Source organism: Pelodiscus sinensis, chromosome 10, assembly GCF_052426305.1.
Source record: "Pelodiscus sinensis isolate ZL-2025 chromosome 10, ASM5242630v1, whole genome shotgun sequence".
Classification (NCBI taxonomy): Eukaryota; Metazoa; Chordata; order Testudines; family Trionychidae; genus Pelodiscus; species Pelodiscus sinensis.
The window spans coordinates 34,167,914-34,181,333 of NC_143061.1; the positions used below are offsets into that span (position 1 = coordinate 34,167,914).

The window sequence follows — 13,420 nt, forward strand, 5'->3', positions numbered from 1 at the left end:
AGCTGGAATGGACCTTGAGAGATCATCAAGTCGAGTCCCCTGCCCTCTTGGGAGGACCAAGCACCATCTAGGCCATCTCTGATAGATGTCTGTCTTTGATCTTTGGCTCAGGCCTCTGGGAATTATCACAATAGAAGGAAATAAGAAGATATGTTGTTGACAGTTAAATGCTATTCCTATTCTGGGAAGCTAAGGTGATCCATTATAAAGGCCTCGATCCATGGTGTCCTCAAGAAGAAAGATTACCTTTTTTTGTAAACAATCATAGACATCCCTTTCTTTGAACTTCCAGTCTTGATTTTCCATCTCTTGATTAATTCAACTCAAGATTAGGTGCCTTCCTGGCAGATGTGCTTTAGTTGAACAAGTTAGAAGGTTAGATGATCTAATGGTTCATTCTGGCTTTAAAATAATCTAACTCTGCTTTATTTAGCCTGTAAATAAAGGATATAAACTGCCTGTGCTTTGTGTGCTGTATGGAGCACCCTATAAACATTAAAAAAATAACTAATGAATTTGAGGTACTGAAAGAGTTCACCTAAACACTCTGTTACTGGTTTGTTCAGTACTTCCATGATACTGCTATAGAACTCATGGACATTAATTTTACATCTGTTACTTTTATTTTCCTTTCCCTTTCTTTCCTAGAAGCTTTAACAAAAGAAAATAGCCAGAAATCCAGACAAGGAAATTTTCCTCAGCTGAGAAAATAGCCTACAACTGGCTTCCCATAAAACAGTGAAATTACACTGAGAGCAAAAGTAGCAGAGGAGGTAAGTCAACCTGAGGTGCTCTTGGAAAAATCTTTAGTGGCAGATCTGAGGACAATATAATTGCTTAAGATGAACAGGTTTTTCTTTTATCTCAATAAAGCGCTTGTGGATGAAAAGATTGGAAAGACAGGAGCAATACAATAGAAAATGCCTGTTACAATCTTATTTACATAATTTTATATAAAGGAGCATTGATGTATGAAGTGTACAATGATTGTGTTGAATACTGAAAATAAAGCATTAAAGAAAACAAATTATGCTTAGTCCCCAACTCTAGATAAGCTTAATGTTTGATTAAATACATTTACCCTGTGACGAGACATTGATTTTATAAAAAGCTGAGTGTGCAATTTCAATACCACAGAAAACTCCCTGGCACTGGATTTTTTATGCAAAGTGGCTCATGCAGCTGATTCTTAAATTGTTTGTACATTCTCTTGCTTAGGAAACATTTTCACAACATCACCACATTAGCTGAAAATGCTGAACATGGGGCTCTTCCCAGTCTCTCATCTCATGTATTCCATGGTGTGTCTTGCTAAGATGATATGGTACCACATTTGACAGGCCCTGAACGTCAAATGGCTTTGTAGACACTAAAGTGGATGATGTCTGAGTGGCTTGGTGGGTGGCTGAACACATGCAATCTCTGTTCCCATTTAACTGCATGATTATCTTCTGCTTTGTTATAAAATAATCAGTGGTAATAGAGAAACTTGTTACTATCAACATACATATTTTGGGAGATATTCCTTGACAGATTTCACAGATATCTGAAACCCATTTTAACTCATGCTGGTCCACCGCTTACAACAACATTACCTGCATGGTGTAATCCCATTGCCAGACTACTAACTAGCCCAAGAGCATATGGAGTAAGTATACTGAGAAAGAGTGCTCATGAAGTTTCATGAATGTCATTTAGAACCTGATCTAGAGCCCACTGTAGTTAATGGAAGCATTTACATTGATTTAAATGGGTTTTGGATCACGACTCTAACAAGGTTTTTGTGTCATAGTGGCATTAGAGGGTGAAAACGTATGGCCACATTTGCAACAATGGCCACTAATTATTAATGTGGTATTTTGGGTGGCCTGCTTTAGATACCCAAGACCTAGTTTCCAATGGTATGCAGAAGCAGGAGACTGTATGCAGACACTTGCTTCAAACTGATAACATTTCAAAGTGAGCTTACTATAATTAGTAGTTGATATTAATCAAAAATACTGAAAATCCCATCCGGCTTGTTTCAAGGAAGTTATCACTGATTAGGGTTCCCCCCCCCCCTTTTTTTTTTTAAATGCAGGAGCATCTGAAGGATGATGACATGGACTGTATCGTCAGCAATGATGAACTGGCTGCAAATTATGAACCCCCCAACCCTATTCCAGTGCCGGCACAGGCCAGTATAGACTCACTCCAGACTCCAGGCAAGGAAAACATTCGGGAAGGAGACCTTGGACTAGGCGGATGTGAGCTCCATCTTGAACACACTCCAGCAAAAGCCCAGTTGAATTCATTGGCATGAGCAGTGCAAATATAATCACAAGAAATGCATGGAACATGAAGGAATATAAGCCAAACTTACTATGCAGTGTTGGTAAGAAGCTAGAAAATGTATTAAAAGCATAAATTGAAGAGAATCAAACCCTTGTCAAATATAGCTCCTGGCGCCTGAAGAAATGATAATTTATCATCATCATCTATATGTAGTACAACCAAATTTAATTTTTTGACAGTGGCAATTTTTATTAATGAAATTGATGGCACTGTCTGTTACAGGCATATTACAAATTACTTCTCGTGAACATACACACACAAAGGCTTCGGACTGTTATTTGTTAATTAAATCATGTGGTGAGGAGAAATATTGATTAACATGATCATGTTCAGATGATCATGGAACTTTGTAAAAAGTTGCTCCCAGGCAGACATGTCACCTATGGGACAGGTGAAAATTTATTTTGTACAAAAGAAAACTTTGGGCATTTGCTTTCTTTTTACCAAGCGTTGGGACTCACCCCTAATGCTTATAGCATTTGGCATTTTTTAGACAGCCAGTCCAATGGAAACATCAGCAAAAATAAGTGTCAGACCTTGAGTTGCAGAGAGTTAATCCAGATCACAAATACTATGCATAGTTATATAAGCTGTTCAAGCTAAAAAGTCAAAAACAGGACTTTTTACTATTATTTTGAGTGACCACGACCACTATGGCATACAGCACTTATACTTATCCCACGATGCACTTGTTTCTAAAGCTTGACAATAAGTTTTTATACAAAGCTTGCATGATGGGAACAATTTAGGAATGTTTTTGCACAACAACATACAAAGTTTATATTTTGATGTTAGTGTCTCAGGTGTTTATTTTGTTTGGCGGGGCATGAGTGAGAGAGCATGTCTGTGTGCATATTATATATACACACACAAAAGCACTGTGAAAGTTTACTTTTTAAGGTAAGATTTTTTCAAAGTAAGGTGTACATAATCACACACATTTGGCACTTAGATATTTGCAGTGATGGTAAAACCTAGATAGACAAATGAGAGAAAGATTTAGATATGGAAATCCCAGTTCTGTCTGCATAAATTCAGCATGTGAATTCACACATGGTCAGTCACGCACCTAACAGATCATGATGTACCAGTATCAGGCATTTGCACATATAAATTGGTTATTGCAAATGCATGGGCACAGGGGCATGTCTCTAACATTAAAAGTCTGGCTCTGTATCTTCTCAGCACAGGAGTTTTAGCTCAGATGCAGCATAAGTTGCTTATCAAATTGCATGAAAGTTAAACCACGAGGGAAAGTTTTTAACAAGGTCATTCTTAACAAAGGGAGACATTTCTGAGCCATAGGGGGTGGGGGCGGAAAAATCAAGTCATCCCAACGAAACCATGAATTATCAGAAAGCTGAATGGGTTTTGATTCCCTCACAAATGGAAACAAACACAAACTTAAATATAATCCAGTTTTAGTCATTCTTGTCCAGGCTAATTAATTGCTGATTGGATTTAATACAACACCAGCTGCTCTAAGCATAAATTTAACACAGAAGTCCTATGTGCTTTTCTGAACCATCAGAAAACTTAAATTGGCATTTTGTTTTCCCTAATCAAGGGGCTTCAAAGGATGTTAGTCCCCAAGAGTGGGGGAAGGGAGCAGGAAATTATTCTGTATTCAGTCTCAAGGAAAAGCAGTGGCTTTGGAACTCCCCATGTAGCTGAAGTGGGGGGCTGGAAGCTGTACATCTTTGCTGCAAAAACTTAAGAAAACAACGAATGGTCTAGCAGCACCTTAGAGACTAACAAAACATAGATGGTATCATGAACTCTCGTGGGTAAAACCCACTTCTTCAGATGAATGGAGTACTAAAAGGCCAGTTCCAAAATAAATAGGAGACAGGGTGGGGAGAATGAAGTGGGGAAAAATAGTGAGTTACAGTGTTCATGTTACATGAAGCTGATAGGTTCATAAGAACTGTTTGCACCTTCTCTATTGTTTGGTTGGTTAGGGATAGAGAGAAGATGAAGTCGCACGGTGTTATGCCCTGAGTGGCCCAAAGGAGGCAGCAGTTGTGCACTGAGGGGCACAAGGTAGGTAGTGTTGAGGAGTTCCTCACAGCACATGGAGAGATGAGCACCTAGAGACAAGTTGAACATTGCATGACAGTGTACATACAGCAGTGGGTCCTATAGCGCATTCATGAATTCAGTAGCTAGGGACACTGCCTTTAACCTTTACCAGTACCATGTAAGTGTCCTCATGTATTCCTTAGAATACAATGATTCCAGTTAGGCCTGGAGAGTCTTAGATTTAAGATGGAAATAATTAAATCCTTGCAATAGTATCAGACAGGTATTAAGCTAGTTTTCCCTCCTTCTTCCCCACAGTTGGAAATGGCACAAACTCTGTTTAACAAATGGTCTGTTCTCATACACACCCTCTGTGATTCTTCCCCATTTGATTCATTGTGGGTGTGTCCATGTTTCATTAAATGAGATCCATCAGAGACTTAACCTGATGTCTTCTGCTTAACCATAAACTAGGAACTTTTGGAAAGATCTTCCATGCTGGCATGCCAATATTCCTTGAGACTTACTTTGGAAAGATAACTGCTTTTTCAGTCCTTGCTCTTCATGCTGAGATTATCAACAAAGGCACATCAGTGTTTTGTGGGGTGCACAACTATCCACTGGGGCTGACTGAGAATACCCAATTAGATTATTTTAGCTTTATTGATTTGAGCAATCAAAAACCTTTAGTAGTGGTAAAAGGGTCCATAATCTATTACTCTCCGCTGCATTTTTAAATCATTCTTGTTTCCTAATTTTAAAGTATGCTTTGTACCGGTGAAATACTGATACATAACAAGATACTGTATTTAGCCATAAGGGATACTGGGAAACAGTGTCTGATAACTCTACATGAAAATTTGAATAGGGATGTGCAAGAGGCCTTTATATTATAATTCAATTCATATTATGAACATTTAAACTATTTAATTTGATGCACTCCTTGATTGAACATGGGATTCATTACGCTATTCTTCTTATGTGACTTAATCTGATAAAACATTGCTTCGAAAATGAGACATAAAATACGTAGTCACAATGTAATGACTGCATACTCAATATTAATGTCAATATGCTAGAGAAGAAGGTGTCTGGAATTCTACTGTTACTAAACCCTTACTCAATTTCCAGTAGCAATAACCAGAATTCTTTATTAAACTGCAGCACACGTTTAAATAGGTTTTAGAAGTACAGGCAGTCCCCAGGTTACGTACAAGATAGGGACTGTAGGTTTGTTCTTAAGTCGAATCTGTATGTAAGTCGGAACTGGTGTCCAGATTCAGCCGCTGCTGAAACTGATCAGTTTCAACAGCGGCTGAATCTGGATGCCAGTTCTGACTTACATACAGATTCAACTTAAGAACCCCAGGAGTCCCCAAGTCAGCTGCTGCTGAAACTGATCAGCGGCTGATTCCAGGAAGCCGGGGGCAGAGCAACTCTGCCTCGGGCTTCCTGTAGTCAGCCGCTGGTCAGTTTCAGCAGCGGCTGACTTGGGGACGCCTGGGGCAGAGCAGCTGGGGTAAGTCAGATCTGCGTAACTCGGGGACTGCCTGTATCAGGAATGGAGCCTTGATGTATAGAAGAGCCCAGTTCAAAAAAGAAACTGCACTGAAAATTATCAGGTTCTTGTGATAACATGCACTGAAAAGTGCAACAGCTGGTAACCTAGGGCAAGCTGTTATGAACAAACATTCATATTGTTCTGTATAAAACTCAGACTCCCATAACTACTACTTCAGGCATCAGTTCAGCAAAGGATTTACAGGGTATAAATTTAAGCCCATTGAAGCCAATAGGCTACTAAGACGCTGAGTATATGCTTTGTTAGACTAACACCTTAGTGCATTTATTTTCTTTGAAAATAAATCTGTATCCTGCCATGGACAGCAGCTGTCTCTGAGTATCTAGCATACACACAGTCCTGACTTGTATACACACCAGGGCTGCACAAGCATCACAGCTTGCATGTGCACAAGTCAGGTGCACACACATGCACTTTGAAATGCTACCCCGATGTTTTCATTTATCCCAAAAATGCTATGTATAGAAAAAATAATTTGCCACTTGAAAACTGATTAGCAGAAACTAACATTCTGCTTCACCCAAAAGGGCTGCTTCTAAATATAAAAAAGCTTTTTTCCTGTTTCCTATTAGCAAAATGAAAAACAGCCTCTTCAACATCTTACAATGAACCACTTCAGAGATTTTTAAATAACTAAAACACCACAAACAAGCTCATCTCTATCAGTATAATCGTAACAGACAAATCTCAGCTAGGCAGCTGTGAAGAGCCTGTGAATATTTTTATTTTATAAACATTTTTTTCAGAACCATAGAATTCTCTATTTGGAAATGGGAATCAAAGAAATCTAACCAAAGAAATCACCTCAGAAATTTGCTCACATTGAACTCATCTAGAGTTTGTTTCCTTGGCAATTTTTGCCCTTCAAGGGAATACGCTAAAATATGTAAATATATTTTGCTGGAAAAAATTCTTCTAGTTTTGTCCGGTTTTGGTATATATAAATCAATTTTCAACAGAAACATGATCAAATATAGGAGTGTCAGTTCATGTACAAAATGAAATCAAACTAAGTCTGCCAAAATAATACTGTTGTTTTTCTGCTTATTTCCCTCCTTTTCAAGGAATTAAAAGATAGGAGATCCTGGTTCAATAATGAACGTCAGAAGAACAAATGTGGTTTAAAAAAAAAGTCTTCCCAAAAGCAAGGAGAAGCAATGCAAAAAGCCATGCGGCATCAGTCAGAGAGAGACAGGTTGTTTGTTCCTTCCCATATTGAAAGCATCAACACCTTTCTATGAGGAAATATTTGCTTTGTCATAACGATCAACACCACCTTTCTATGAGGAAATATTTGCTTTGTCATAACGATCATCAATATCCCAACACACAATTTGGCTCTGGCATTTAGTGGCCTCCCTGCTATTGAAGCTACATTGCTGGAGCCTTTCCTCAGCAGCCATGACAGCCCCAGACACTCTTTGGCGAGCCACAAATAAACTGATGCAGTCTAGGGCTGTATTAATTACTCCAACTCAATATAACATCTACATGTTTTGTTAGTCTTTAAAGTGCTACTAGATTATTTGTTGTTTTTCCTGTTACAGACTAACTTGGCTACCTCTCTGAAGCTTAATTTCCCTGGGATTAGGAAGAAGGTAATGAACATCCTAATCCCATTTTTTCCCTTTATCCATTCCTCTTTCCTCTGGCCCTGACTCCATCGTCTCCCTCTGCTGCGGATTCTGCATGCTCCATGGAGTGGAAATGTTATTTACAAATCAAGTCTTCTTGCCAATAAAGGCAATGCTTAGTATCATCAGAAAGGTGGCAATGTTCACTCACCTAACTAGAAAGTCAAGAAAGCAGGTCTTCTGGGCTGACAAGATCACCATCATTTCAAGCTCTGGAAGGCTCCAAATCTGGGCAAGACAGATTAGTTTCACCCTTCTATAGGCCCTACGAAGCTTGAAATTCTGATGCTAGAAATCTTAGGGAATATGTTAATGTATATTGGAGTCACTGTTTAACATTGTTCTTACTGTTTAACTGTCTGTTTCTATGTATGTTACAATGAAAGCCCATAGATACAAATAAAATACCACTGTTGCTTTATTCAATAAGGATTTCAAATGAGGAAGTGACATAGCCAATGAGCTAAACTCTAAAAGAAATAACCACACACCATGATATTAGGCCTTATTTGTCTCTGGCAAGTGTAATGCACAAGTGAGTTAAAGTAAGATAACAATATTCCATAATAAGCATAATGAGATTTCTTATACCAGAGGGAGAGTATATACTAAATATAACCCAGTGCTTTAAAATACATAGCTGACTGGGGCTGAAAATATGAGAAAGGGAAAAGGCAATTGAAATATATGAATGATGAGGAAGAAAAATGAAGCTGAATGCCAGAGATGAGCAACCTAAAAGAGGTCAAAGGGATTCAACAGCGATTGCAGACTTAAAAACCCAAATGAATGATTTGCCAGTAGTTTGACAACGTAAAAATTTGGTTCAAGGACACTACTAAAAATACGAATGCTACAAAATCAGTATCACTGATCATCACCCCACAGGCTTACAGGGAGCTAGAACAGAAGTCTGCAGGCTGGCTGACTGAAAGCAAATGAAGACAAAGATCCGAATTCATGAGACTACTTTTTAATCTAGGGCTCTTAGTGGAGCAAATGAAGCACTGTCAGGCAAACTCTTACACTACAAATTTTGTTGACATAGCTACGTCGATCATGAACATGGAGAAAAACCCACACCTACCGTCTGCTGTCTGGAATAGCTTACAACCTACCTCAAGGCAAGCACCTCAAACTGGTGGTATATTCTATAATTAGATTTCAGCAACCCAGGAACAAATGAGAACGCCTATTTCACTGTAACAATCTTACCATGGAGTCATAGCCAGGTCCCTTAGGCTCTCCAGTCTACTTTTTCCTCACAGACAAACTGGACTTAGTGATAAATGGTCACTTACACCAAAACTCACAAAACATGCAGGTTGCTTCTCGTCCTAAGAGATCAGTCACTCCAGATCAATTTTGTTTCTTAGATATCAAACCAAAGACAATGCCTACAGGCAATCCCCTAATAAACTATCTAAAGGTTTATTAACTAAGGGGAGACGTTATTTACAGGCTAAAGCAAGCAGTAAACACACAAATGAAATGACTTCTCAGGTTACTAAAGATGACAGATGTAGTAATCTGTTGATTCAACATGTCTTACAGGGTGGACCCTCAGATAACCCCTGGGGATCTCTGGCTTTGTTTAGCGTCTTTGGCTCTGTGTGAGTTCACGTGGCAAACAGATGGAAAATTCTCCTGTGACCCTATCTTATCTTTTCCATTTGACTTTCCAGTCTATGAGCTCTGCTCCCTTATACAGTATTTCCAAGGGGTGATATGGCAATTCACCAATCCTTTGTTTCACAATGTTCCTTGTAGCTGGTTTATTCTTGACAGGTCTCCTGAATGGGCAGAAGGGACAATTCCTGTACCAGGGTTCACAAGGTCAGAACAAACATTTTCAGTACTATAAAGCAAAACTTTTATATTTTTATAGAGTGGAATGCAGACATTATAGCAGAGATAAAAGCACACAGCAGCTTACAAGCATTTCAGAGAATCTAAACACTAAATACTTTATAACCCCAATATCTATTTTGACCAAAACATATGGGTGAGCTGGTTTGGTTTTCAGCTATGCTTACACCTACAGCCTTACTGTGCTAGCAGCATACCTGCAGCCAATACAGTTATGTTGGAAAAAAAAAAAAAAAAAAAAAAAAAAAACAGCACAGATGCAACTATGCTGACAGAAGGAAGTGGGAAGTGGTGTTACTACATTGACAGAAAATCTCCTTCTGTTGTCATAAACTGTGTCTAAGCTCTTCTAGCAAAGCATAGCTCTTCTAGCAAAGCATTTGCGGTGTAGACTGGTCCTAAGAGGCTGCGATGTTCCAGGGAAGTGTGAGTGCCACACTGCGGGAGAGGGGTCAGCAGTGACACTTGAACACCTAACAATGGAAGTACTGAAAGCCATCCCCCTTATCCATGAGTATGGCTATGTCTCCAAGAGGGGGGACCCAGGTAGAGTAAGGTTACTGAGGCTAGGGTTGCAACCAGGACCCCAAGTATGGGGCTTGCAGCTTGGATTGAGTGTGGGGCCAGGAACATAACTGTGGGGCCAGGAGCATAGAAAACAACCAGGATCCCATGTGTGGGGCTGTAGTGGAGCAAAATAAATAAATAAATAAAAACCCCACACACAGGAGGAGGAGCTACAACATCCCCACCATCCCTACTTCCTTCAATCTCCCTCCCGCCACCGCCCCTCCTCCCCCCAAGAGCCCTGCCGCTTAATTTTCCTTTGAGAAACCTACTAGTCTCGTCCCTTTTATTTTCCTTTTAATTTGAGAAGAGAAGCTTGTTTAATTTGTCATTACTAGCCCTTTGGCTGGCAGGGAGGCACCACAGGCTGAAAGACTCACACTGTGACTGTTGAGCTGAAGGGGCAGGGCAGAATATGCTATAATGAAAGTGCTCAGCTGAGTGGGATCCCGAGTGCATAGCAACCAGAAGTAGGGAGAAACTATTAGGCTTGAGGCAGCACTGGCTCCAGCTGGGATAGCACCTGGCTGCCATCCCACACATTTTAGGTTACCATGGGCACATATGATCCATCCTCAAGGCTGGCTACTGGATCCCAGGCAATTTCTGATGCCCATTAAAGGCTATAATCCTAATAGCCAAATTAATGGATCAATCCCAGCCACTTACAAGACTGAATTTCAATCCACATACCACTGCACTACTGTTCTGGGACAACAAATCGTAAAACCCAGATGAAATGCATGAGAGTGGGGGACAAGCTCTTCTCAGAGGAGACCAGCCACCCTCCCTGCCCCCTCGCAAAATTTAAATCCTATTTCCTGCAGCCTGAGCACCCCACCAGAGGCTAGTTAGGTATGCAATGGTCTCGTGGCATTTTCCCAGATGTCCATCACACCAAACCCTCCCCAGCTTGGACCACTGTGGTGCTGTTGGATCTGATCAGTGTATGGGAAAAGGCGTCTGTGTGGTCCCAGCTGTGAGTGAGCCGTAGGAACTGGGACACATGAGCACAGTTCTTGCTCCTTGTGTGAAAAAGGGTCTGAGCAGTACACACTGCAGTGCCGAACAAAGATTAAAGAACTCAAGACAAGCCTATCATGAGGCCCTTGAAGCAAACAGATGCTCCAGTGCTTCACTGAAGACCTGCTGTTTCTATAAGGAACTGGACACTATCCTCAGCAGTGATCCTACCTCCACTGCCAAGAGCCCTATGGATACTTCAAAAGGCATGGAGGCAGTGCACAGGGAAGACCTAACCCAAAGGATGAAATTGCAGATGAAGAGGCTGAGGCAGGTGAAGACCAAGTTTGCCAAGTGTGTCTTGCTACCACGAACTGTTCTCTACCACTGAGGGACACAGCCAGTCTCAGCAACTGATTTTGCTTGGGCTCCAAGAGAGAACACATCCCAGACCTCTGTTACAAGGCTTTGATCCCTGCATCCATGTGTACAAGTTAGATTGTGTGCTTTCAAGCTCCTTGATATCTTCCTTTACACAATTCCTTGTAACGTCCCTAGGACATCAGGGACGCACCATGACTGATACACGGGTTATATTTTTCAAGAAGAAATACAAATGTTTCCAGCAAATGCATTTAATGCAAATGTTTGCCAAGGATTACTGACAGAGGAAGGGTTTGCTTTTGCGGACTCTTGAAATCAAAATATTCCCTAGACATGTGCCCTGCCTGCATAACTATGTTATCTGGTAAAAGGGAGTTTAACAAAATAAAGGTTGCAGACCTCCTTGCTTATCATATTTATGGCACTGATATAAAGTAGTATTTTCTTTTAAGGGGAGAGGGGAAACAAGGAAGTACACATACATAGATATGCAAATCAAGGCCACTAACTTCCCTTTTTAGTGGGGCTGTGCAGTGATTAATGTTTGAAGGCATGGTGGTGCAGGCCATGCTATCGTGCTTAGAAGCTAGGACTATTATGAAACCTACTATTTTGCAGCAGTTTTTCCACACAGATTCGCTGGCACATGCCTCTATTGGAATCTGACCTTTCGTTCATGGCAGTCTAAATTGCTAGGGATTTTCCTCCTAAGTTGCAACTATAGAAACATCAAAACACAGAGCTCAATTTGCTTTTTTTTATTATTAAAGACAGGGCTAAAGCAGTGACTGCAGCAAGGATTCTTTAAGGTTTTTACATCCTGGATTTATTTGTTTTAAAAGCCCTGTTTAGGACAGTGTTTATTTGGCCTAAGCATTCACCATCTGTTCATCCAAATTCTAAACAGGAAGAGAATATACTCCATGCCCCTCCCCCTCTGAAGCAGTCATAAATTACACAACTATTCTCATTAGGAGATACTCCGGGTGCAGAGTTCAGGGATGACCCTGCAAAGTGGTTGAGGTTTCTCTTTCAGGAAACTGGAGATTGAAGCGCTAATGCTTTCATTTTATGCAATAGCAAAACCATTCTAAGGATGAACAGAATTTGCTAAGAGACAGTTTCACTGTTTTAAATGGATGCCAAATTTGAGAGAAACTAAGTAGGCTTACAAGCTCGTCTAATAGGAGATAACTGGCCAACATTTCTAATACAAAACGTGCTTGTGCAGAATCTGTGCAGTAAGGTTTGACTTAATTGTAGGAAGCGATAGCCCTGAAAAAATGAATGAATTAAGCCACAGCCTTGATACTTGAACATAGCTTCAGTGACAGGACAGTCCCAGTCCCTGGTTTAGGAGAGAAGGGTATGATCTTGTCCAAATACAGGTGCTTCTTCCTCTTAGTACTGATTCTTAACCCCAGTTCTCACAATTCCCTCTTTGGCATTTAGGAAAGCAAATTTTCTGCCTCAGTTCCTGACCTATGAAATGTGCCAACAGGTACTGACTCAATTACTGGAACTGTGCCATTGAGGGATGGGCCTGCAGTGGGGGTAATTTGGAGCTCTGGAAGGAAATCTGACCAGAGACTTCACCCATGAACTCTGGAGTGCAGGAGGAGTGGCACCTGCCGCTACTACCCATCAGCAGGCGACACACAGCTGCTGCAGTGAATCTGCTTTCCATGCCCATGTGGGTGCTGTGCGTGCTGGCAGGAAATGCAGTGAAAGAGGCAAGGCTTCTTGGGTGCTGCACCATTTCTCCTGTACAGTCTGACACAGAAGCAATGGTGGGCAAGGGCCACACCTTCACTGACATCGGTCAAGTCTGGAAGAAGAACTTAATGTGGTCTTTGAATTCTAATTTTCCTTGAGCACTTCCTGCTAGAACAGTTCTCCCATAGCCCAGCTGCATATCTCCAAATTAAAATGAAAAGAAAACACATAGCTAGTTCTAATCCACTATAACTTATTGCATACAGACTCTTATCCCAAAGGGTTGTCCTTATTTCAGGCATAATCTTCAAGTCAGAGACAAACTCTTTTGCACTTTGCCTCTGGTCCT

At 40.6% G+C, this 13,420-nt stretch overlaps 1 protein-coding gene across 1 annotated transcript in view; it reads left to right on the plus strand.

The window, feature by feature from the left end:
* Nucleotides 1-7,993, plus strand: part of SLC9A9 (solute carrier family 9 member A9) — a 402,473-nt gene extending 394,480 nt beyond the window's left edge. Inside the window, exons 15-16 of the mRNA XM_075937666.2 lie at nucleotides 1,543-1,648; nucleotides 2,081-7,993. Of these exons, the coding sequence (XP_075793781.2) occupies nucleotides 1,543-1,648; nucleotides 2,081-2,302 (328 nt within the window). The 3' untranslated portion in view covers nucleotides 2,303-7,993. The remainder of the gene's footprint in view (nucleotides 1-1,542; nucleotides 1,649-2,080) is intronic.
* The last annotated feature ends 5,427 nt before the right edge of the window (nucleotides 7,994-13,420 follow it).